The sequence below is a fragment of the Armigeres subalbatus genome, chromosome 2 (genome assembly GCF_024139115.2).
Source record: "Armigeres subalbatus isolate Guangzhou_Male chromosome 2, GZ_Asu_2, whole genome shotgun sequence".
In the NCBI taxonomy this organism is placed as follows: domain Eukaryota; kingdom Metazoa; phylum Arthropoda; class Insecta; order Diptera; family Culicidae; genus Armigeres; species Armigeres subalbatus.
The window spans coordinates 423497129-423523124 of record NC_085140.1 but is presented as its reverse complement, the minus strand read 5'-3'; the positions used below and the strand labels follow the sequence as shown (position 1 = coordinate 423523124).

Below are 25996 nucleotides of genomic sequence, written 5' to 3'. Positions count from 1 at the left end.
GCAGAACTGTACAGTGTACACCCGCCTGAAACGTGAAGTTATAAAAGTTAGACTGGTGGCGAATGTGTCGAAGACAAAGTACATGCAAGTTTCCGGAAATGAGCGTGAAAGAGCCTGCTTTGGAGCATTTTTACGATAGGCGGAGGCTTAGGCTTAGATCCTTGCTAACGTCTGATACTGATATTAGTTGTGTAGTATGAAGGCGTATCACGCGTGGAAGTCGGGCATACTACGGGCTCCAGAAGAAACTGCGGTCAAAATAATTCACCACCGCACCAAATGTGTCATGTACAAAACGCTGATAAGACCGGTAGTTCTCCACGGATATAAGACTTGGACAATGCTCGAGGAGGAATTGCAAGCACTCGGAGTATTCGAGAGACGAGTGCAGAGGACCATCTTTGGCGGTGTGCTAGAAGACGGCCAAGCTCTATGGCGAACCCAGCATCCAGAAAGTTGCTAAAGCTGGAAGGACACGATGGATAGGGCATAGTGCAATAATAACGGACAACAACCCTGCAAAGATGTTGTTCACTTCCGACCCGGCAAGTACAAGAAGTTGTGACAAGTGACCAGGTACAGAACTAACATCAACATCTGTGATTATTTGATTGATATTAGGTCAGCTTTTCCAAAGAACTCAGCTTCTTGCTGATGGCACATTAATTATTGACTTGAAACTTATTTGTCGTATAGAAGTATGTCGTTATGCCTCCGTTGCACAGTGCTAGTGTGCTGATAAATATGGTGAAATTTTTCCGAGTTTTACTTTTTAACGCTAGTGTTCATTCCGAATTGCCCCTAGGTTGTAGCACCATCTTGTTTATGTAGTGTAAGCCAACGCCATCGCTTGGTAAGATTGAGTTTGTATGTCGGGCAGCCTACGTTGGCGGCGCTGAGGCGCAGTTTGAATCTTTACACACGCTTTCCAGGAAATTTTGATCGAGGATCCATATCTGTTCTCTGTGCTGATACTCTCCCCTCCCTCTTCATATGGTAGTTTGGCAGAAGAAAGGTCGTGAGATTAATACCACCACCAGGGCCGGATTTATGGGGGGGCCGGGGGGGCCGTGGCCCCGGGCCCCCACAAATCTTATGTACCAAAACCAACCTTTTTTGTACATTTTGGGGCCCCCACAAGCTGTCGGCCCCGGGGCCCCCTTCCGGCTAAATCCGGTCCTGACCACCACAAATATTGCCCTTCGCTTTGAAATCCACTTCTACAAAACATTCTTCAAATAAAATATCAAATCGATACTTTCACCTCTAATTTTATCATGAACATGTACGTCTATGATTGGAAGATGATATTAGCATTTCCATAACATTATTGGAAATATTACTTGGTTGCTGACGTCAATTAGGTTCAGGTTTGGATTAAATTCCATAAAACATTAAAAATGAGGTGGTTTATCAAACGAGTATAACTTATGAGTTTTAACGTTAAACACATTCTTTTTGGAACATACAATCGCTATAAATCTGCAATATAGAAAACCGACACTGCGGGTAAAACCGACACCACTTCAAATCTCAGATTTCATGCGATTATCGAACAGAATTTTGACCCACTTTGAATAAATATTTGATTTCTTGTATTTCTAGTCATTTTGTAACTGGCGGAGACGTGTTTGAGTCATAATAAACAGACAATTAGCAGTGATCACCATTGAGCAGATGAGTTATGTAAAATTTTCGGTGTATAAGCTTACAGTAGTTAGTAAATTTGTTACTAACATTCTTATACTCTATATATTTTTCACCCGACCCATTAAAGAAACTAAATATAATAAGGTATTTGATGTTAATTTTGAATATATAAATTTTGTTCAACCAACGTTTATGAGTGGCCTCTAAACATGAATTTCATACACAAATATCAAAATGAATGTTGTTAAACATTTTCAATTATGATATCACATCATTTAGAATTGTTCTGATGTTCGATTCCATAACGACTTGATGTGTCGGTTTTACTCTCATGTGTTGTCGATCTTACCCGCACCCCAGCTGGTTGGACTGGAAGATGGACTGTTCGCGTTTTCATCATAAATCAAATTATATCAAAAAATTGTGTCCTGAGACCTCATGGACTGATGCATGAAGAGCCTAAGTATGCTTGTATGAAGTTTCTAGACCGGAAAATTGCTTCATAGATTGGGGAACTGTAAAAATGCTTAAGGTGTCGGTTTTACCCATTTTCCCCTAATAAATATTGTTGCAATGAATTTCATTAGTACAATATTATTATTATCCATCCGGAATGGAAATTATTGACTGTATCTAAAAACAAAATTTTATGTTTTGTTATACTTAACGCACAGGTTTTCCAAATGTCATTTATTCCCCTTTTTAATAACCCTTTCAAATGTGTTTTGAAGAAATAAAAGTTCCATATTTCGATGAAATGAATCATTGGCTGTTAAATATTTGAAAATTGCAAAATAGCATCATTTATTGTCCATTTAGCATAAAATCTGAGCTGTGGTCCTGACGAATGTGCCTAATTATTTTGCTTATTCATGCAATTACCAATTTTCCACCTCCGACGGGAACAGCAGCCACATGAACCGATCCAGGAGTGGCAGCTACCTGCTTAGACACAGGAACAGCAGTGGGCAGATATCCACCGTGAAGACCAGTCCAGCCATTAACTCCAGCGCCGTACGTTCCCCATGGCAGCCCATATGGTAGTGCCTTTCCCCAATTGGCCTGCACTACGGTGTTGTGACCAAGATAGGCATTAGACCAGGCACCAGCATTGGGGTAACCGTACACACCATGAGCTCCAGCGTTCCAGCTGTTCCATCCATTATTCCAGGAGTTCCATTCGTTGTTCCATCCGTTCTTCCAGCCATTGTTCCAGCCATTATTCCATCCATTGTAGGCGTATGGCCACGCAGCGAGGGAACCCTTTCCATATACTCCATAAGGAGGCCAAACCGAGGTGCTGACGGGCACAGCAGTCGGTGCGTATCCTGCCTCAGCAGCCACCACAGCAAGGGCGAGTAATGTGATGAAAATCTGTAAACAAATGTAATTCAATCATTATTAGCGTGTTCAGACAATGATGTTTGAAAGAACGAACCTTCATTTTTTTGTTACTGCAATAAGTGGAATAAACGTTCTAAAGATAGTTTAGTTGGTAACTGATGACCAAATCGATGTCAGTTCTACCATTTATACCAAATGTCGTGAAAAAGAACGGAATGTCCAAGCGTTTATTAACTCAAATTAAATCGATTTCAAGTGCGTATTAATTCAATTTGAGTTGAACCAGTCAACCGTTAGAGAGTAAAAGTGTGAAACATAGATTGAATGGATTATGGCGCGAAATCGCATACCATTGCACCTTAACTAACGGAACGATAGTTCCTTTAGATTTTCTCAAAAGCTCTCATTTCTGAGATGATTCTTTACATTTTCAATCGTATCTGTTATTGAGTGGATAACTACCCTCGAATAATGGCATTTTTGTTCTTTATTTTTATTTATCTGAAAAATTCCGAACTGACGAAGAAGGATTATAAGCAGTTTCGATAAGCATAAGGTTTGCTAGCTATTATAGCCTGATCAAAATTTAAACAATATACCAATATAGCATCAAACTCGAAAATTGAATTTAAACTATGTGTATCTTTACCTCATAGTCTCACGGTTGACTGATTTGAGTGTGATATAAAACAATCTCGCATTCATACACAATGAAATACATACTTTCTGAGGATCAAAAATCGAATCGAGCGTTCGATCCCCTTTTGCGAGATATTGTATAAATTGCGAAGTAAAACCATTGTTGGTATCATTCTACTCATAACCCAACAGACATACGTTACAATTCTCTTAAAACCCAAAATGAAGGTACATTTATTCATAAATCGCTTTTCATAAGGATACATTCCATGATTAAATTTTATTTATCCGCAGTTCTTCATCGCATTACTGGCCCTGGCTGTGGTGGCTGCTGAAGCAGGTTACGCACCGGCTGTTGTCCCCGTCAGCACCTCAGTCTGGCCATCATACGGAGTGTACGGAAAGGGATCCCTCGCTGCGTGGCCATACGCCTACAATGGATGGAACAATGGCTGGAACAACGGATGGAACTCCTGGAATAACGGATGGAATTCCTGGAACAATGGATTGAACAGCTGGAACGATGGATTCCATGGCGCGTACGGTTACCCAAATGCTGGTGCCTGGTCTAATGCGTATCTTGGTCACAACACCGTAGTGCAGGCCAACCTGGGAAAGGCGCTCCCATATGGTCTGCCCTGGGGAACCTACGGTGCAGGAGTTAATGGCTGGACTGGTCTGCACGGTGGCTATTTGACTAGTGCTGTTCCAGTGTCTAAACAGGTAGCTGCCACTCCCGGATCAGTTCATGTTGCAGCCGTTCCCGTTGGAGGAGAAAAACTGGTTGTTGCTTGAATATGAGATGAACCGTTTGTTTGAGAAACTGCATATGTGGCATTTTTGGCCGAAATGAGATTTTATCCATTAATACGTATGTATTCCAACAAAAAATACGAAAAAAAAACAAATTCTGTTCACCTGACATCCACACCTGAGCATCCACACTATGCTCGAAGGTGGTCAGGGCTGGGCTCCTCCCGACCTGCTAAAAATGCGCCTCCCGGATAAAACCGGGTCCCTTATCCTTCTTGCCTGGATCCCCCCGCGACCGCGGAATGCAGCGACGTCAGGGGGGGGGGGGTGGCTGGGCTTGTTCGCCAACTGGTTTGCTGAGATCCACTGCTGCGTCGTCTCGATCCCTCGTCGGTCGTGCCACAAACTTCCTAACTCGAATCCTCCTGACTCCCCCTGGCATCGAGGGTGGGCCACCAGTTCCGGCGAAGGAAACTTTCGCGCTGATGGTGCCTCGACTACCGGTGGCTATCGCAGGGGACGCTTTTTTGCATTGCGCCGACTTCGTCTTCGGGTTGCAGAGGTGGTCCGACAGTTCCGGTGGTGGATGACGTCCGTACTGGCGTTGCCCTACATACCCAAAGCACTTCCTTCTTCTTTCTTCAGCAGGTTGGTTGATCCAGTGCCGAAGTCGGTCCGACGATTCCGGTTAGCAGAAGGCTTCCGGTTCGCCGGCGCCCTGATGACCCGAAGCCAATGTGTGTGTGTGGGAAACAGAAAACCAAATCGACCACGTTCACATCGACATCACGAACGTCTGCACTTACCGCAATACGAATATTGAACCACTACCTCGATGCAGTATGCCTGCACTCAAAATTCTAAACGGTCTACGCCACACGTCAAATTCCACGGCTTAATATTGGTTGATTACAAAACGGTAGATTAGCTCAAGACTATGTAAACGAGCGTGGAACAGACAAGACTTGATTTTTCAGAGGAAAAAGCGTCTGCCAAAAGATCTAGACCGTGAAAGACGGAACAACAAAACAGATAATAACACACAAATATATGAGAAGTTGAACCTTTCGCGCAAGAACCACGTGCCACAGTTATGTGTTAGGTGGGGTGCTCCAGAGGTCGCGGCAGCACTAGGAAAAACACCTGAATGTTGCAGACAACGATGGCAGTATGGTGAAGAATATGGAAGTACGCGCACTGGACATATGTTTGCTAGCTGCGGATCTCCAGGGATTCCAGGAGCAGATTGCTCGGCTAAAAACAACAAAGCCCCTGGGGTTGACCAACTAGCAACTTGGCAAAATTATTAAGCTTTTTTTGTGGATTGTCTTTACCTGTCATAAGACGAGTTTGGTATTATCCCATTTAATTCCTCCACGTTGTAATCGTAACAGAGACATATTTCGACCTCAACAGTAAGGCCATCTTCGGTGTCTCGTACTTAACTCTCGAGTCAAATACCAGACACGGAAGACAGCCTTACAAATGAGGTCGAAATACGAATCTGTATAGATTACAAAGTGGTGGAATTGAATGAAATAGTAATAAACACCGCGAAAATTATCATGGGTCTCCTTGTTGGCCTTGCAAGCAAAGGCGTAGAATTGCCAACCCGGAGATGGCGAGTTCGATTCTCGGTCCGGTCTAGGATGTTTTCGGGTGGGAAACCCTGGCCAAGCATATTCTTTATACCTGCCCCACAGGATACATACTCACTCATGCAATGGCGGGCATAGAAAAGTTGTCAATTAATAACTGAGGAAATGCTAATAGAATACTAAGTTGAAAAGCAGGCCAAGTTTCAGTTAGAATGTAGAGCCACTGAAGAAGAAGAAGAAGAAGAACCGCAGTATCAACTAAATGTTGGATGTCTTTTATATTAGACTAGTCGACCCGGCAGACGTTGTCCTGCATAGTAGGCGAAAATGCGCGTTGTGAACTGCCCATGCGAAATATCCATATGAATCTTAATTTTAGTTTTTCACGATTTAATCAATCTTACCCTTGACTTTTGCTTGAGGAAATATCATATAAACCCGTCGGAAACGATAACGAATATATCTGCTAAAGGAATGAAGAAAATCCATCCAGCCGTTTTCGAGTTATGCGGATACGAACACAGACCATTTCATTTTTATATATATAGATTAGCGGTTGTAACGATGTAATAATAGGTTAAGTTATTTAATAAGATCAACAATGATCAGTTGAAATATCACCAAATATACAAATATACAGAACATGGAAAAAAATTAACACATATTTTATGTTTAACATTTCAACTGCAAATCGTCATTTATTTTGCATTCAAAGCATAGCCAAAGTTAAACCCAGGTTAAATCATTACATCTCGTGCTCAAGCAACCACTACTTTTCCACCTCCGACGGGAACGGCTGCAACATAAACTGATCCAGGAGTGGCAGCTACCTGTTTAGACACTGGAACAGTACTAGCCAAATATCCACCGTGCAGGCCAGTCCAGCCATTAACTTCTGCACCGTATGTTCCCCATGGCAGCCCATATGGGAGCGCCTTTCCCAGGTTGGCCTGCACTACGGTGTTGTGACCAAGATACGCGTTAGACCACGCACCAGCATTGGGGTAACCGTACACACCATGAGCACCAGCGCTCCAGCTGTTCCATCCGTTGTTCCAGCTATTGGTCCAGCCATTAGTCCAGCCATTGTTGTTCCATCCATTGTAGGCGTAAGGCCACGCAGCCAGGGAACCCTTTCCATATACTCCATACGGAGGCCAGACTGAGGTGCTGACGGGGACAGCAGCCGGTGCGTAACCTGCTTCAGCAGCCACTACAGCCAGGACCAGTAATGCGATGAAAAGCTGTGAATAAATAAAATTTCAAGATGGAATTTATCTTTGTGAAAAGCGATTTGTATAAATGTACCTTCATTTTGGGTTATAAGAGGATTGTAAGGTATGGTTATTGGGTTTCGAGTGGAATGATACCAACAACGGTTTTTCTTCGCAATTTATACAATATCTAGCAAAATGGAATCGATTGTTCATTCGTTTTTTGCTCCTAAGGAAGTATATTATTGATGTGAGATGGTGGTTTATATTACTATCGAATCAGTCAACCGTGTCACAATGAGGCGAAGACACATAGAGTTAAAATTCATTTTTTGTGTTTGATGCTATATTGACATACTTACATATTGGCGGATAAATAACTGCCAGGAAACCTACAATAATGTTCCAATGAAAATCATCCCAGTTTATGAAAAAAAATATTATGTAAGTAATCCTAAGTAAGTTGAAAATTGTATTTTAAAATATTATAGCGTATTGAATAATCATTCCCTTGGTGGAGCTACTATAATAGGTTCAGTGGCGTAGCCAGAAAATTGGTCCGGGGGAGGGGGGGGGGTTTTTTAACATTTTTTTTTTCGAAAAAAAAATTTTCTTTCAAAAATTTTGTCTTTGGGGGGGGTTTTATACCCAAAACCACCCCCGTGGCTACGCCACTGAATAGGTTCAATGCGATTACCTGTAATGATCCATTTAAAATAAGTTTTACACATTTACTCTCTCATGATAAGGACTCCCTTGCTGCGTGACCTTACGCCTACAATAATGGATGGAACAATGACTGGACTAATGGCTGGAAGAACGGATGGAACAACGAATGGAACTCCTGGAAATAATGGATGGAATAGCTGGAACGCTGGAGTTCATGGTGTGTACGGTTACCCCAATGATGGTGCCTGGTCTAATGCCTATCTTGGTCACAACACCGTAGTACATGCCAATTGGGGAAAGGCGCTACTATATGGGCTGCCATGGGGAACATACGGTGCAGGAGTTAATGACTGGACAGGTCTACAAGGTGGATATCTGCCCACTGCTATTCCTGTGTCTAAGCAAGTAGCTGCCACTCCTGGATCGGTTCATGTGGCTGATGTTCCCGTTGGAGGTTGAAAATTGGTGGTTGCATGAATAGGACTAATAGGAGAAATTAATGACTACGTTGATTATATGTTGAATGGACAATAAAATTTAATGATTACCTATATGTTGCAATTTTAATATATCTAGACCAACATTTGAAAAAGGCGTAACAGCCAAAAATTATTCCTTCTGATTCCTCGTCTACATATATAGGTGTACAACGATCCGACAGGCACAAGAAGGCGAGGTGCGTAGCGGGCAAGGTGGATCGATCAGGTGGAAGATGACTTACGGACCCTCCGTAGACTGCGTGGTTGGCGACGTGTAGCCATGGACCGAGTCGAATGGAGAAGACTTTTATATACCGCACAGGCCACTTCGGTCTTAGTCTGAATAAATAAATAAAAATAAATGTAGACGAACAAATGGCGTTATGCCAAATGACCCAGACCCCCTGAAAATTAAATCTCACCGAAAATTACATTTTTGCAATTCTTGATCATAATACTTGGTTGACAGTTCGTGTTTGAGTCATAAAACGGCCTACTTCTCCATATCATTGAAATGGGCGCCTTTAGATGCATTTAGATCAATATGCAACTCAAATGGGTTGCATAAAATCCATTATAACATTCATTTGAGTGAAAAATGAAAAACCAACATCACAACAGTAATTACATGACTGCATTTTGCTTAGGCTGACCATATGTACCGTATTTAACGGGACAGTCCCGTTTTTTAGACCTTTTTGTGCTGTCCCGTTGTAATCTAAAAAATACTCAATTTGTCCCGTTTTTTCATTGATTTTACATAGATCATACATAGAAAGTGTTTTTTTGCGTCACTATTGGAGAGATTTACAGCCCTTGGCTGGCTCATCTCTTAACAAAGAAAGTGGACTAAATCTATCTATGTCGTTTTGTATTTTCCATTAATCGACTTTTCTTTAGGTTTTTAGCAGATAATGATAACAGGTGCTTCTCCGGGAGATTTTTCATACAGTCTATGATTGTTTCTAAGCATATGCGGTATTTCGAAAAATTTCGTTTCAGGTGGTTCGAAACGAAATTCCGCGGAATTTCGCGGAATTTGAGCATGGCGAAATCAAATTTCTTGATTTCGTTTCGTTTCGTAAAATTACAAAAAATTCGCCTGAAAAAAACTAGCTTAAAACGAAATTTAACGGAATTCCGCGGAATATCGAAACAAATTTAGACTAAAACCATACAGTCTCGTACGTAAATTTTTGGCTGCGCCGCAGAACAAAATCATAAAGCTGTTTTCAAAAATTAATGTTAATTTTTTTTCTATTAACGCCTACTACATAATCCCATTATGAGTCGACAAATGAGCCGGTTCCAGCGAGTGGTACATAAACCAAAAATGGTTTGTGTTTGTTGCTGATTTTGTGTTTTAACACCACCGGCTTCTGTTTACAAAGATCTTGTAAGGAATAACGAAAAAGTGATTTTTGACAACTAAATCTGGAGATATGCACTTTTTAACTTCTGAGATATATCACAATGGCAATTTCGTACATTCAATTTATGTTCACATAAATCTGCTGGTGTGACACATTAGCAGGTAGGAGTAAACGTAACGATACAGAAACTTTTTAGTGGTCGAGTGTTATAACCCTTCAAAAAAGAAGAAATAAACTACACTATCACAAAAATTTATTCAGAAAATTTAGTTGTTGAATGCAATCATGTATCGGTGGTTTGGAGCTTATCCCTTATGCAAGTCCTTATATGCACACGTTTGAAAAACGAAAACCCTGATTTTCGAAAGCTTCTTAAAATGCACATTCATAATCTTCTATCCAGCTGGATTTGAATTGAATGAAACGGAGGGTCTTCAGCCTCTTTGAGACCCGAACTATTGATGAGAGTTCCACAGGTAGAAAACTACTTCTTCGCTTCTAAACTATGCATGATGATCAAATTATATAAGGATAAAGCTATTTTTAACTCAAATGGATAGCATTGGGGACCCTCCTTAGCCGTGTGGTAAGACGCGGGGCTACAAAGCAAGACCATGCTGAGGGTGGCTGGGTTCGATTCCCGGTGCCGGTCTAGGCAATTTTCGGATTGGAAATTGTCTCGACTTCCCTGGGCATAAAAGTATCATCGTGTTAGCCTCACGATATACGAATGCAAAAATGGTAACCTGGCTTAGAAACCTCGCAGTTAATAACTGTGGAAGTGCTTCATGAACACTAAGCTGCGAGGCGGCTCTGTCCCAATGTCCCTTCGCATATTTCTTTTTACTACCTCTAGGGGTACATCAGTCATAACGTTGGTACAGTTTAGTTGCAAAAAATTGCAACTTTGAATTTTATTTTCGAAGTTTTTGGAAAAATGCGTCCTGGAAAATTTGTTCAATGTGACATGTACCACTTTCGCTGACACCGGTTCAAATACTTCTTTGGTATTTTGTTAGAAATGTCCAACAGAAAAAGAAAAATATCTTTAACTATTCTATACCATTTTTTTTCCAAAAGTTATCCGATCCGACTCAATATTTAAGACGTCAGGCTAAGAGTGTAAATATTATCAGATATGAATTAGATCAGTACAACTTTGTCAAAGAGGCAATGTCGTGGAGTGATTCCTGAAAACTTTACACGAATCACATGGTTTTACGTTGGATTGATTTGAAACACGGTTTTCGTCTTCGAGTTTTCAAAATAACTTTGTTTACAATAAATATTTAGTCGCTTACCAAGGTGGTTTCACATGAATTACTTTTTCAACAAACTTAAGATTCCTTTCTCGTGGCACTCACGGAGATGCAGAGCATTCCTCTTATCTATATAATAAAAATGAAATGGTCTGTGTTCGTATCCGCATAACTCGAAAACGCCTGGATGGATTATATTCATTTCTTCAGCAGAAACGTTCGTTTTAGTTTCCGACGGGTTTATATGATATTTTCTTATTTGAAAATCACGAATAAAGTTGAGAAAATCATCAAAATCTTAAAATTAGATTCGTATGGAAATTTCTCATGGGAAGTTTACAGTGCCCTTTTTCGCCTACTATGCAGGACAACGTCTGCCGGAGACGAGCTCGGTGGTCTAGTGGCTACCGCTTCTGCCTTATAAGCAGGAGGTCGTTGGTTCAATTCCAGGCTCGTCCCTTTCAAAAAATGATTGTACAATTGAACAATAAAGAAATTTATACTAACACATGTAGACTTGTAAATCGTTCACCAAAACGATTCCAACAACAAACCTATCCCAATTCCAAACTCCCAATGAAATTCCGGACGCGGCCGGCGCCAGTATTGCCTAACATAAAATATAGGATTACCAGTAATTACACACTGAGGATGTTTACTGAACCCGAGTATCATCCGCTGGTTCTTTGTGTAATTACACCTGATCCGATAATAATGGAGCTTAGCAGCCGCGAGCGGTCAATCATGCTCATGCTCCCATTTTCAATTTCATGTCTGTTCTTTTTATACTTTTCGCGTTGAAGAAATTATGTTTCGGGCGCATGACTCGACTCGAACTCAAACACATAATCACTCACTTTGAGCGATTGATTGTTTATCCTCGCAAAGGATGAACAATTAAACAAAGGAATTAAGAGTTGTGTTTCTCCAGTAAGCAGAGCATCGGCCGGTTGTCTAAATTTAGTTTTGCTTTGTGCGGAAAGCAAAACGATCGGCTGGTCACGGAAATTTGGTTCTGCATTGTGCGGGTGAGTGAATTAATCAGAAAGTGAAAATTAATTTCTTGTCCAGTCGTGTTTCTCTAGTAAGCAGAGCATCGGCCGGTCGTCGAAATTTAGTTTTGCTTTGTGCGGAAAGCAAAATGATCGGCCGGTTACCGATATTTTGTTCTGCTTTGTGCGGGTGAGTAAATTAATCAGTGGAAATTAAGTTCGCATCCAGTTGTGTAAGTGCGGTCGATAATTAAAATAATTACCGTTCGTTCGATTGTTTTTGTCTTAATTCGAACTACACGTTATACACGGCAGACCGTTTACCAAAACGAACCTTGCACACTTCCTGCCCCATATATCCAACATCCCAGTGATTTCTCGTGGAAGTGCAGATGACTCGTCGGCTTCTATCAAAGCGAGTATCACGTCAACAATTTCCTACCTATTCCTCAATTGACCTGCATTCGGACACGGCCGGCGCTGGTATTGCTTATCTATGGGTCACCAGTTCTTACACATTGAAGATGATGTTAGTCCCAAACTTCATCTATTGGTTCTCTGTGTAATTACAGCTGACCTGGCAATAACGGAGTAGCAACCGTGGGCGGTCAATCATGCTCATGCTCATGCTACTATGCAGGACAACGTCTGCCGGGTCAACTAGTAATATCATAATAATGAGTATCAAACTAATTTTCCTCTCGTAATCCTAAATTGACTGTAATGGCGTGAGCGGCTCATACTGTCCATAGCAGCTGTTTCTTGCACTCAATTGGAGTCGATTGAGAATGAAAATTTGACAACAATCTTTGCATGCATCATATGCACAAACACATATACAAGGACAAACAGGAAATAGCTTGGTTCGTCGAGTTAATTGTATATAAGACTATGGGTCTCCGAACCTTCTATAAAAAGGTTGAATTTGGAAGGAAATTATATCCTTTTGTTATTAATTTTTGTATGAGAAAATTATTTCTTTATGCCTGGCAAACCAAAAAAAAAATAAAAAACTGCGATTTCTGAAACACAATTTGAAAGACATATCTTTGTGCATTTTAGATGTGTGCTAATATCAATTCTCTATCTACGTACACTATATTCGGGTATTCTGGTTTTGATTTAGCTCAATACCATAAAACCACGCTGATGAATGAATATAAAGCATGCTTCAGCATAATCACATAAGTCTTAAATGAAATATATTTTTTCAATCGGAATACAAAAAAATCGTACAATTCCTATATTTTTATATAAATACATACATACTTACTGATATGAAGCTGAACTGATATAAAATTGATCAGATTCGGGAGCACCCACTCCACGATGAATTCCTTTGAAAGCGAGACAACAAATTCTGGGGTATTACCTTTTCGCCAATGGTAAACGGGAACACGGCGGCTTATCACAGACTGCTTCATCTGTTACTATAATTTTATTGGTCGCAAAGCAAATATTTGACTTTAAAAAATGAAATCAAAATACATGAGTGTGGTACTCAGACAGAAAGTATTTATATTTTGCACCAATCGCCAATGAAGAATTGTGCAGAAACATCATGAGAGCAATTTACAAAACTAAGTCTTTGAGTATGGAACTAATATTTCATTACTGTTTTTTGGTCCCGTTCATTTCTAGTAGACGGGAATTATTATCACTAACACGATATCGCGCAAAATAGAATTGCCAATTCACTTCAAATCTATGTGTTTGTTGGAATTGCAATTCACTTCACTTCATTAATTACAATTACAATTTTTAGTGAATTGAGAACGGTGAGTACCATGACTAACAAATCATTTATCTTCTACAATTGAAACTAGATAGAAAATATCCGCATATGTTTTCATGTAAGTCTTTGAGTGTACATAATATAAAATCAATTCAATAAAAATTCCGCGGAAAAAAATTAAAATTTCGTTTCGTTTCGAAAAATTTCGAATTAAATGGACGTTGATTTCGTATCGTTTCGAAGTCTCGAAAGTTAATCTATTTTTCGTTTCGTTTCGTTTCGAATCAACATAGACGTTTCAAATTTTGTTTCGTTTCGTTTCGTCAGGGAAAAGTGTCTTATCGCATACCCTTAATTGTTTCTGCTTATTCCGGAGGCATTAAAATTTGGCCAATTTCATCAGTGAATTGAACGAAATTAGTAACTTGGTAGGCAAGTATTTCCTGAAAATCAGAACACTCCTCAACGTCAATAATATAGCAGGGACAAACATTCTAATTTTCAGATTAAGTTCATTTTTGATTTTTCTTTTTGAATCTTCCGAAGAAGGTACCCACCTAATTTTTTTTCAAATCTGCTTCACCACATATCGTTCAATCATTTGATTCTTTCTGAATTATTCAGTCTTGTTTTTGTACGTGTCCCTTTGAAGAGTGTAATATATATAGCTTAGTATTTTTTCACAGCTAACTTAATACAATAGAAGGCTATGGTGGTGAATGATTCACTCTAAGATATTTCTTATTTCTTACACGGAAAATGAGAATGAAGCCCATAAATTTTGAAATTTTCACAGCTCTTCAATCTTATTCCAAGGTTTTTTGACATGTCCCGTTTTGTAACCGCGTTTGTCCCGTTTTTTCACCGAAATCATCTGGTCAGCCTAATTTTGCTGAATTAGCATGAGTAAGTGTTCAAAAAGTGTATTCTCTACGTCGCGTTTGATGGAGATGACATCAAAAATCTCCAAAGGCAAGTTCACCTATCGCTTCATGCCGAGCTATGCAATGTGACACGAATACATGAAATCTACAAAAGTAAAAGTGTTGAAAAAATAAATAAACATTAAATAGTAGAATGGAAATAGAATTTCCCCGGCAATATCATTTAGAATATAACAAGAATTTATTTAGCGGAGTCAATGTTTTCAAAAGTAAAGTCTATGCCTTTTTTAATCAACTGGCAATTCCGGACCATGCCGGGTACATGCAGTTAGTTCAATATAAAGGCCAATGCATCGTTTCAGATTCAGATAAGCCAAAGCTACTGCATTTTTTACATTAATTTTTGAAGGGCAAATTTACCCCATTTCCCTTCCGTTAAAAAAAAATATGAAAGTTTGCCAAATTTCTTCTTTTAAATATATGAACAAATCCATTTTCAGGATTTTCAAGCAGATCGAAGGAAAAAGTTTCAACGTCCTTTGGAAAGGTGGTCGCGCTTCTCGCGAACTGGTTCTTATAATACTTCAATTTATGCATTGAGTGTGCAGTTTTGTTAAAATTATTTCATCATTGATTTTAAGTAGGACTTGAATAAGATATTTGGTGAAAAGTATGATCTGCCGAAAAACATAATAGGCTAATGCTGCTCTGGTAGCATAAAGCTTGTAACAGAATGTCAGTACAACGAAGGGCAATTTTAGTTTAGATTATGTTCTGTTGAACAAAGTAGTTCAATTTGCATATTTCAATACCATTAGATTGTATATTCGAGCAAAATAACAATTTCGTTGTTTCTGTTTAATAGAGCATGTAAATGTAGAATGTACCTTGAGGCGATCAATTTTCGTACGACTAACAAGTTTACCGTTCCGCTTGCACTGCATCAATTAGTACTTGTTGCCCGGTTCGACCTCCAATTCGGGTTCTTTGGTCCCTTTTCGCAACACCTTTGCCGGTCACTACCGGTTCTGTTTACACCTTCTACCCATTAAAGGGAAGATCCACCTAATACGTCCCGCAAAAATGAAATATATGACAATTTTGTTATGAATCGGAACATTTCACGAAACCTTTTCTCTCCTATCGGAGCGAAACGTAATTAACGGACGTCCCATAATGCCCCTCACCTAGTATGCACATAATTCAAATTCCGTACGAAAACAAAATAAACTGCCCAACCCAAGCTTGTTTCGCCTTTTGGCGACGATCGACAAGAGCGCGCCGGCGCGCACGTATTTGCCTCACCCGACACTGACCATACTCAACATCGCGGTTGACCGACCGAAAGCGGCGGCGTGCGATTTTGATACAAGGAAACGGAATACAAATTATCAACGCGATCGAGTATGTTGGTCTTTGTCCAGAATGTGCCTCGTTCGTCCAAGAAAAAGCGTGGCATGTGGATTTTATGCGCTTTAGATAGCTAAGGCAAAAAGCAGGAACACTGAGTGCTGGAGAACGTTTCCTTGTGGCCGGTCCCAACAGTTTAGGTTCAGGTTTTTGTACCAATCTGAATGTGTTCTGTTCAATGATTGAGAAATATGGTTTATGACCTTTTATTTGGGACAAATTAGTAACAGCCACTTAATAAAAAAATATAAAAAAGTTTGTAATATGTAAGGCAAAAACTGATGGGTCTCTGAAATTGTGTTTTCCTTCAGTGAATATCATGCAATCGTTCGCAACTCTTTTGAAGATTTATGAAGATTTATCATCTTCACTAAGTCAACGTCGAATGTCACTCCTGACGGAATCCAAGATTAAAAGTGCTCGCGTTTTCGGGGGCGCACCACTATTCAGAGGCGGCGCACAACTGTCATTTTTGTTGATTTAGTTTTGCTGCGTCGCAGCATGCGTGAAATAATAAAATTGACAGTTGTGCGTTGCTTTCGAATCGAGTGGTGTGCCCCCGAAAACGCGAGCACTTTTAATCTTGGATTCCGTCAGGAGTGACGTTCAACATCTCTAAATGCAATTACCTCTGGGCACATTTCCATTCCAATCCGAATGGTAATAAATTGAGTCACTTGCAACCTACACCAAGAACTGGTTCCGATTAATTTTCTTGTTTTTAGAAGCATTTCATCCCATAATCGGGACATTGCTGCCCCACAGCATTAGTATTCTTCATACTTTTAATAACTGCGAGATTTCTGTAGTAAGATCTTTTCTGCATTTTTTCATGTAACTATTAATATCAATCTGTACTCTTCACACCACGAGAAGTAGAGGAAATTTCAAAATCAAACATTCTCTAGATCGGACCGGATCTTGCGCCCAGTCACTTCCAACATAGTCCTTTTATAAGTCTCGCCTGTTTCGACTGAGCCTCAGAAAGCTCCGATAGAATCATTGGCTGGCTTACTATTTCTTTCATCCCATGGGCGTGTCGTGTTGTGATCTAGAAATATTGCTAAACTAATCAGTGGTGAAAAGTTTATTATCACTTTCCTGCGGAACTTGTTCAGTTGATAGAGGTTGGCTGTTGGGGCCATGACCTAATTCAAGCTGAGATCAAACAGAGCGTGAGGTTCCCACGTTAAATCCAGAACTTACGCAATCGTTTGTAGAACTTAGAAAACTGGTTACAGGTGTGGCCCTCTGCTACTTGTTTGCCAGTTTGTTAGTGGACAAGTTGTTCATGGATAACAATGATTATGGCGAATGACACAATTTACAACTAGTGTTATGTATTACAACAGCCGGATTGAATGTTACGTAATTTGGGTGGGTTCTTGTATCGTTAGGCTGATATGTAAATGAATTCGATTGAAATTCTCCACGTATTAGTTGACTAGCGCGGTATTGAGTAGTAATACTAAGGGATTAATATGTAGGTATTATTCTCTTAAGATCATGGATTGAGGATGTAGGTACATGCGGTGATACCATGAAGTCCCTATCTAGTACTGCAAACAACATCTCTGCCTACAAAATTCTTCATGCCAATGATGTCGTAATCGTTATTTTACGCGATTATTGGTCATATCAGTCATACCGTTTTTTTAAACCAAATCAAGAACATCATAAGATAACACATTTTACTTGAGACACTTCAGAAACACCTATCTAGTCATTATTTACGATACTGGAAATAAAAATGAATTCTATTCTTCAAACTGTTTTACTTCCAACAAACATTAACCGCTTTAAACGAAACATGATGTCATTGGATTAAAAACTATATATTTACTTAAATAAAACAAGCAAGTACAGTTGCATCGTTGCATCGAGTTTCTATCGGTGGTGACGAAATCGAGGTGGTTGAAGAATTCGTGTACTTGGGCTCACTGGTGACCGCCGATAACGATACCAGCAGAGAAATTCGGAGACGCATAGTGGCTGGAAATCGTACGTACTTTGGACTCCGCAAGACGCTTCGATCGAATAGAGTTCGCCGCCGTACCAAACTGACTATCTACAAAACGCTTATAAGACAGGTAGTTCTCTACGGACACGAGACCTGGACGATGCTCGTGGAGGACCAACGCGCACTGGGAGTCTTCGAAAGGAAAGTGTTGCGTACCATCTATGGTGGGTTGCAGATGGCGGACGGTACGTGGAGGAGGCGAATGAACCACGAGTTGCATCAGCTGTTGGGAGAACCATCCATCGTTCACACCGCGAAAATCGGAAGACTGCGGTGGGCCGGGCACGTGGCCAGAATGTCGGAGAGGAATCCGAGTAAAATTGTTCGCGACAACGATCCGACGGGAACAAGAAGGCGAGGTGCACAGCGGGCAAGGTGGATCGATCAGGTGGAGGACGACTTGCGGACCCTCCGCAGACTGCGTGGTTGGCGAAGTGCAGCCTTGAACCGAGCTGAATGGAGAAGTCTTTTATGTGCAGCACAGGCCACTCCGGCCTTAGTCTGATGATAAATAAACAGTTGCATCGTGATGGTTTCATATTGACAATTGTTCCAAGAAGTCTTTGAAAAATATTTTTTTACAATTCCCGATTCCTCATCCTAGTTGTACAGTTCGTGTATGAGTGATAAAACGACCTACTTTTTATACCAATGAAATTGGTGCTCAATATCAAACTCAAATAAGCTTCATAAAATTCATTATATGTAATACTAATTTAGGTGCTATAATGGAAAATCAACATCAGAATAGCAGTTTCATGGCTATACATATTATATTCAATTAGCGTGAGTGAGTATTCAATTAGTGTGTTCTATGTGTCGCGTAATGAATGAAATAGTTTGATGGACATGACATCTGAATGGGCTAGGAGAACCGGATGAATGGCTGTCATCAGAGAAGAAGTAGAATCACAAAAATATACCACGGCAAGGTTTAGCCAACGGAATTCAAAATAATTTTAAAAATTACTAGCTGATTTTTTTTGAAAATGGTTTATTGCACGAGATTAGAAATTCAATAAACATCAAAAATAGTAGGGGAAGGTGGGGAGACTAGATCCCCGGGGAGACTTGATCACCCCGTGTTTTATCGAAAACTAAGGTAGTTTTGTTCAAGCGTATTTTTTAGTATCCAGCTTTTTATTATAGCAATGGGTCAACTATGGTAATTCATATTTGACATATGCTGTGTACGGATTTTATAGTTATCATCCTAGTAACCTTCGTAGATTTGCTCGAAATTTGATGAACAACTAAAACGTCAAAAAAATGGCTTTGTCTTCAAACAGGGTAAAATCAGCAGTGATTCAAATCGTTCTGGGCTGTCAGTTTGAATATGAATCTGAAACATTCATTTTCCCAGCAGCTGTTCTAGATTCATTTTTATACCAGTCAAATGTCAAAAAAATTAAACTGGTGTAACGTGCCGTTCTATTTTCTGCAGATTTGAACCACGATTGAATCACGAGATTCAAATATTCTCCTATTGTTTTGGTGTATGAATGCGTCATTTTATCTACGGATCAACCCACTTTGCAATTACGGTGCTTTTCTTGGCGCCAACATGATGATTTCATTTATGTCGAATTCGTTTTTAAAAAGTTCCAACCTAGGTTGGAACCAGTTCCAACCTAAGTGCTGTCAAAGTGTTTTTTTATTCGCTCAGGTTGGAACTAGGTTCGCACTAGTTCCAACCCCAAAGCTGTCGGGTTCGCACTGTGTTGTTTCACGGTTTCGCACCGGGTTCACCAATACAACTGTACTTCAACTGTCAAAACCACGTGGGTGGGTGGTACTGGGCGGAATAAACAAGCAGAAGGGAGAGTTTCGTTTCCGTTTATTAAAATGAAATGTGCGTTGAAATTCTTTTTTTCCGGGAATTTTGTGATATTTGTTATTGTAGTTTTTAATGAAATTAATCCGGTATTGTTGACTAGAATCAGTTTTGAAAATAATTGTTAGGGAAGCTATGTATTCATAAGTTCATTCAGGTTTTCCTCACAGATTGTGACCTCAATTAGGTCGGTGGATGGAATTATGTAGTTTGGGAATTCCCCTTGAAACCCTTATGCAGAATTTCTTTTGAAATTCTTCCAAAAACTCTTTCGTGCGTTTCTGAATTTTCTTCGGGAATTCTGCCAGAAATTACTTCAGAAATTCTTTCAGTAATTCTTTCTTGAATTTTTGGCAATATCTTTCAGGCATTCCTCCATATTTTTTCCAAAAGATCCTTTCGAGATGAACTACTTTGGAAATTCTTCTGGGAATATCTTTGAATACTGTTCCAGGATTTTCTCTGGAAGTTGCTCCAGGAATTAATTTGGAAATTCCTTCTGGAATACAGGAACTTACACGAAGTTTTCTTCAGGGATTGCTCCGCAAGTTTCGTACATAAATAAATTCTCCAGTACCTTAAGCAATTCCTCCGGGAGATTCTTGAAAATTGAAGATGTACGGGGCCCAAAATCCATCGGAAAATTATCCCAAGATGTGAGGCTACCTTTATCAGGAGAGGTAGCGAGGTCCTGGAGAATTTTTATTACATGCTTCTGAGTGTTCTCCGAAAAAAAACTTTTGCAGAAATAGATGAATGTAGAATAGAAAATCTCTTTTACATACGGAATTCTTGGTATAAAAATGTGCAATTATTGAATATAATTAAATAGGGGAACTGTTCCGATCTCCATCTCAAATATATTCATCTCATCGGGAAACAAAGAAATACAGCACCAATTTCGTCGCCTCTTTTTGTCAACATGCGTGCTCACTGCTGAAAAAAATCACAAAAATAATAAACAATCCAAATTCCTTTACATTGCTTTGTTTTTGATGGGATGAATATCGGAGCCATGAGATGAATTCCAGGAGCAGTTCCCGTATGTATATCCACCCAAAAGTAAATTCCACTATCCGCAAAAATCAGTTCACAAGGCACGCTTTGCCAGTACACTGGATGTCCTGGATCATATGTTTCGAATCAAAACAAACACGATGCTACGCACACCAACATATCCAATGACAGATGGAACTGAAAATGTTTTTTTATTCAGGGTTCGGGTTGGCACTGACCCAGGTTTAAAAACGAATTCGACATTAATTGAAAATTTGAAAAATATGAATAGAACACTGCTGGGGAAACCAGCGAGTTTGTTCTATTTGGCTCCAGATTCAAACTAGAATAGTGGTCGAAAATTTGGAATGAAACTGAATCACTCCTGATTTCACTCTTTGAGTGATTCAAATCGTTCGGGGCTGTCAGTTTGAATATGAATCTGAAACATTCATTTTCCCAGCTGTTCTAGATTCATTTTTTATACCAGTCAAATGTCAAAAAAATAAACCTGGTATAACGCTCCGTTCTATTTTCTGCAGATTTGAACCACGATTGAATCACGAGATTCAAATATTTTTCAATTGTGTTGGTGTCTGATGTCCTCTGACTGAAAACAATGACTACTTTCCATTTGTATGCGTAATCCCCGGTTGTAAAGAAAAACCCAGATTAATCCACCTTTATCGCGCAAAAACGTAATAAATGTAGCCTTTACGCTTACACCTTGATGATGTAGTGCGGACGAAAATTGATGAGCTGTTTCTTGGCACCTGTGACAGCAATTACGATGTCATCGTTTTGGTTGAAACGGGTCTTGATGACTGCATCACTTCTCTGCAGATATTCGGTACTTCCTACAACGTATATCGATGCGATCGTTGTGCTTTGAACAGTCTTAAATCGCGTTTTGGAGATGTGCTCATCGCTATTGCTACCTTAGTTCGTCGATCGATTTGATGAATGGTCAATCATTAGAGCAAGTAAGCGTATCGTCTGTCATCAAGCATAGCATAGCATAGTTACGGTGTACTTAGTAGATTGGACACTAGTGATACTCATGTTTTTTCTTTTGAAATCCTTATTCAGATTTCTATCAGAAATCAAGGTGGGTGTGGTCCTTGATTTCAATCTAGGATAAACATCACAAAAGCATGAGGATTACTACTCCTGGCCACGCCCATCTTCACCGTAACTTGGGAGGGGAAGGAAGCGTTGATGTATTACTTACTTAACGAGAGGCCCCCGACTCAGGGACACCCCCATAAGTACCACGGAGTTGGATATTGGGGAAGGATTTGGCTGTAGCTGACAATGTGACCGTGATAGATCTTACACCGTAACACACCACGCAAAGGTGTTTACCCAGCGTTACGGGGGGAGTAAGCGTATCGTCTGTCATCAAGGGGCAAAAATTATGATTAATGACCGTCTACATTCCACCCGATACACAACAGTGCATAATTGAGACCCATATGGGTGGAGGCAGTGCGAATCCGCACCTGCGGGAGCATTTCAAAGAGACTGTAAAGGTGTTCGGCCGTATGGCACATTTTTTTAGTACACACATACACACTCACATCCACACATATAGCCTGGAAAGAGACTAATAGAAATTTTTGGATTTGGGCAAAGCTTCTTAGTTGTCGACCAAGTATGACTAAGAAGGAAGGCAGGGCTGAGTAAATCTTATATTGCTAAGAATTGAAATTTTACCCTGTGTAGATTTTCCGATTGGTAGATTTTGTTATGGCATTGAATAGTGCGTGCAGTCTATATAATTTGATGAGACTTGATCCCCATGTTATAATATCTACTCAATATTTTTTATTATTATGATCTTTATTAACGAGATATTCGGCCCTTGGCCGGTTCATCTTGTACACAATAAATATTTTTACGATCCAGCCAGTCAACAAATTTGTCAAATTAGTTATTTAGACACTAAAGAATCAATGAATATTTTTTTGAATTTTTTCGACAAAATTTGGTAGGGGTCACTTATATTATATTAACGGATTAGGGTCATTTGGCCGAATGCTGTTTGGCCGAATAGTTGAAATATGTACATTCAAAGTTAATTGCCTATATGCCGGATATTAAGCCACACGGAGTGGAAATTAATTACTATGTCTGAAACTCGATTATGCATATGTATAACATGTGATAGATTTAGTTCGGAAAAGGTATTGGAGGGTAAACGCCCCTTCGGTGGGCTTTGATCCCACGACCCCAATACGCTAGACAGGTGCTTTCCCTACTAACAAATATATTATATTAACAATATAGTCCACTCTTGCCAAAAATAGGCGAACGTAGCCTCAGCGCTCCAACGGATGTCGGTCGAACTATTTCATCAAAGCAACGCGTTATTTTGATTAAATCGTTGAATTGCTTAAAGGTGCATCGTCGCTTTCATAACAATCTGAACAAATCGAAGTAGGTATCAGTAAATAAACGTCATGCAGGCTGGATTCGGTGTTAAATTTTTGAATAATCTGTTCAATTCACTCCTTCTCAACATTGTTTCTGCTGCCAAACTCAGTCATTAGTAAATAGTGCTTCAGCGATAAATAAGGCAGCGTTCGCTGATCGCTCTTTTAAATTAGTGCTTCAGTGAAAAATACAAATCTCATCAGCCAAAGGAGCTACATTAGCATCCCTCTTCTCAATACCTTCCCCCAAAATAAAAGTATATTTTTAATGCATATAGGTATTGCGCCTCACGGAATTTCAAAACACTTGCTTTTAAACAGCTAAATACGTTAAGAAAATTATTTTGAGCTTTTTAGTGGAATGTCCTCCACTTGTCATAAGACGAGTTTGAACAATCCCATTGAATTCCACCACTTAATTGTATCTTGATAGATACGTATTTCGACCTCAACAGTAAGACCGTCTTCAGTGTCTCGTACTTGACTCGACTTGAAGAAAATGATCGCAACTTACACAGCTGCAGAGGAGATCGAAATACGTATCTGTCAAGATACAATTAAGTGGTGGAATTCAATGTGATTGTACAAACTCGTCTTATGACAAGTGAGCTAAATACGGCTTTTAAACGGCTACTACTCGAATTACGTCATTAATTCTTGATTTGAGCTGAGATCTTCATCAACCCTGTTGAAAAATATTGAAAATTTGTACTTTAAAATCTTTGCTACTCAGCTACGAAGGACCTCCGTAGTCCTCCGCAGCTTAGTGGGTACTGATGAAACCACATTCCCAGCACCAGGTACCAGCCGAACTCTCGCAATACATTTTCAGAACTAACTCTCTCATATGTATTTTTGTACACATGCCAACCAAGTAGGATGAGTATTTACACCGAAAAAATTCTTTATATTGAATATATTTGTCGCACACATAAATTTTTGCAATTTGGCGACCCAAATATACAAAAAGTCATGTAGACTTTAAAATTCGAAACTTTCATCGGCCTTACTGGAATCAAATAAAACTTACTCAAATCATAAGTGCATCTTAATAAGAAATGTAGTGGATTTCATTAGAAAACATAGAAAATAATATCTATATACTCTTCTAGTGAATTCTACTCAAAATGAATGTATGAAAAATATATGAGTGAGGTTCTCAGAGCGAAAAGTATGTTTATTAACAATCGCTAATGAAACATTTTGCAGAAGCATTATGAGAACGACTTGCAAAAAAACCTGTTTGGGTGTGAATTAACTTTCTACTCCTTTTTTGCCCTCGTCCGCTTCTAGTGGACGGGATACCATCTACAGGGAAACTAGAAAAAAAATTATCGAAGATTCACTTAAAATTTAAGTACTTTGCCAAACGAAAATTCACTTAAATTTTATTTTATTTTCTAGTGAATTAAGAATAATGAGTGCCATCACTAATGAATCATTTAACTTTTACAACCGAAACTACATGGAAAATATCTGCATATTCAAGTAGATTCTAAGTGAAAATTATTTTGAGTGTATGCAATTTGTATCCACACATAAATTCAATAACTGCATATTAGAGACCACACATACATTTTATTTGATTATAGATTATATTTGTACTTCGCGTGGAGAGTGGTTATGTGTGCACTAATTAATTAATGGATTTTTGCCAATAAAAATGTGTGGAATTTTTGTAGTGTAGTATTGTCCGGCTGAAGCAAGTGTGTAGGAATTTGGTTTCATCAGTACCCGCTAAGCTGCGGAGGACGACGGAGGTCCTTCGTAGCTTTGTAAGGAAAGCACCTGTCTACCCGAGTAGACGAAAAAAGCTAAATAATATCAAATTTTGATAAGATAGCAAAATGAGATATGGACATGATTGATATAAGAGATAAAAGATCAAACGACAATATCAATATTTTGCATTAAAATATCATGAGGAGATCAAGTTATGCTATTTGTAAGAAGTGATCAATATCATGTGCCATTAGTTTGTTCTTATCCATAGCAAACCTTGCTGTTCAAATGATATTTCGGAGCAAATTTTTGATATTGTTGCCTGTTCTTTTATCTCTTATATCAATCAAGTCCATACTATGTTTTGTTATTCTGTTCATGGCTTCTGCCCGGGTAGCGTACTGGGGTCGTGGGATCAAAGCCCACCGAAGGAGCGGTTACCCTCCAATACCTTTTCCGAACTAAATCTATCACATGTAGTACATATGCAAAATCGAGTTTCAGACACAGTTGAAATATGTTTCCTTTAAGGTGACACGGGAAGCACGAACAATCATCAAATCGTCATCATTTTCATCATTAAATGCTTAATTTTTTTTCTACAACGAATATGATTTAAAAAAAGTATCATCGGCGCGTGCTTACTCGCAATCTACATGCTGATACATTTACAGTTACATCAAACAAATGAAAACCGAAATACGCCGCTCCAAAGTTACGAGGTGATAATGCTAGAAAGAGACAAAAGATAGGAAAAATAACACGTGTAGTGCCTCTTCGAGTCACCTTAAGTGTGTGTGTAATACGAAGTGAGATGTTTGAAGAACTGAGAAATGATCGATGAGTATTGAAAAATAAAGTTAAGAACTGAGTAGTGAAAAAGTAAGAAATGAAAAGTTCGCAGTAAGTTCCCAATGGAAGTTGAAAAAATGCTTGTTTTGTTTGAAATATGTTTCTTCAGCTAAACAACTAGGGGGAATGACGGCTTTG

The 25996-nt window shown here is 39.3% G+C and overlaps 3 protein-coding genes across 3 annotated transcripts; 1 reads left to right on the top strand and 2 right to left on the bottom strand.

Annotated features, from left to right (window-relative positions):
- Nucleotides 1-2422: 2422 nt before the first annotated feature.
- On the bottom strand, nt 2423-3167 carry LOC134217822 (shematrin-like protein 2). Its single transcript, XM_062696639.1, has 2 exons — nt 3089-3167; nt 2423-3024 (listed from the first exon to the last, which is right to left on the bottom strand). Exons 1-2 carry the CDS (start codon nt 3092-3094, stop codon nt 2521-2523), a joined length of 510 nt encoding a protein of 169 aa, XP_062552623.1. The 5' UTR covers nt 3095-3167; the 3' UTR covers nt 2423-2520.
- A 567-nt stretch (nt 3168-3734) lies between these two features.
- On the top strand, nt 3735-4607 carry LOC134217821 (shematrin-like protein 2). The gene is made up of 2 exons (XM_062696638.1): nt 3735-3861; nt 3928-4607. The coding sequence occupies exons 1-2, from the start codon at nt 3856-3858 to the stop codon at nt 4426-4428; spliced, it is 507 nt and encodes a 168-aa protein (XP_062552622.1). The 5' UTR covers nt 3735-3855; the 3' UTR covers nt 4429-4607.
- Nucleotides 4608-6594: 1987 nt separating this feature from the next.
- On the bottom strand, nt 6595-7343 carry LOC134217820 (uncharacterized). The gene is made up of 2 exons (XM_062696637.1): nt 7293-7343; nt 6595-7228 (listed from the first exon to the last, which is right to left on the bottom strand). Exons 1-2 carry the CDS (start codon nt 7296-7298, stop codon nt 6743-6745), a joined length of 492 nt encoding a protein of 163 aa, XP_062552621.1. The 5' UTR covers nt 7299-7343; the 3' UTR covers nt 6595-6742.
- Between the last annotated feature and the right edge of the window lie 18653 nt (nt 7344-25996).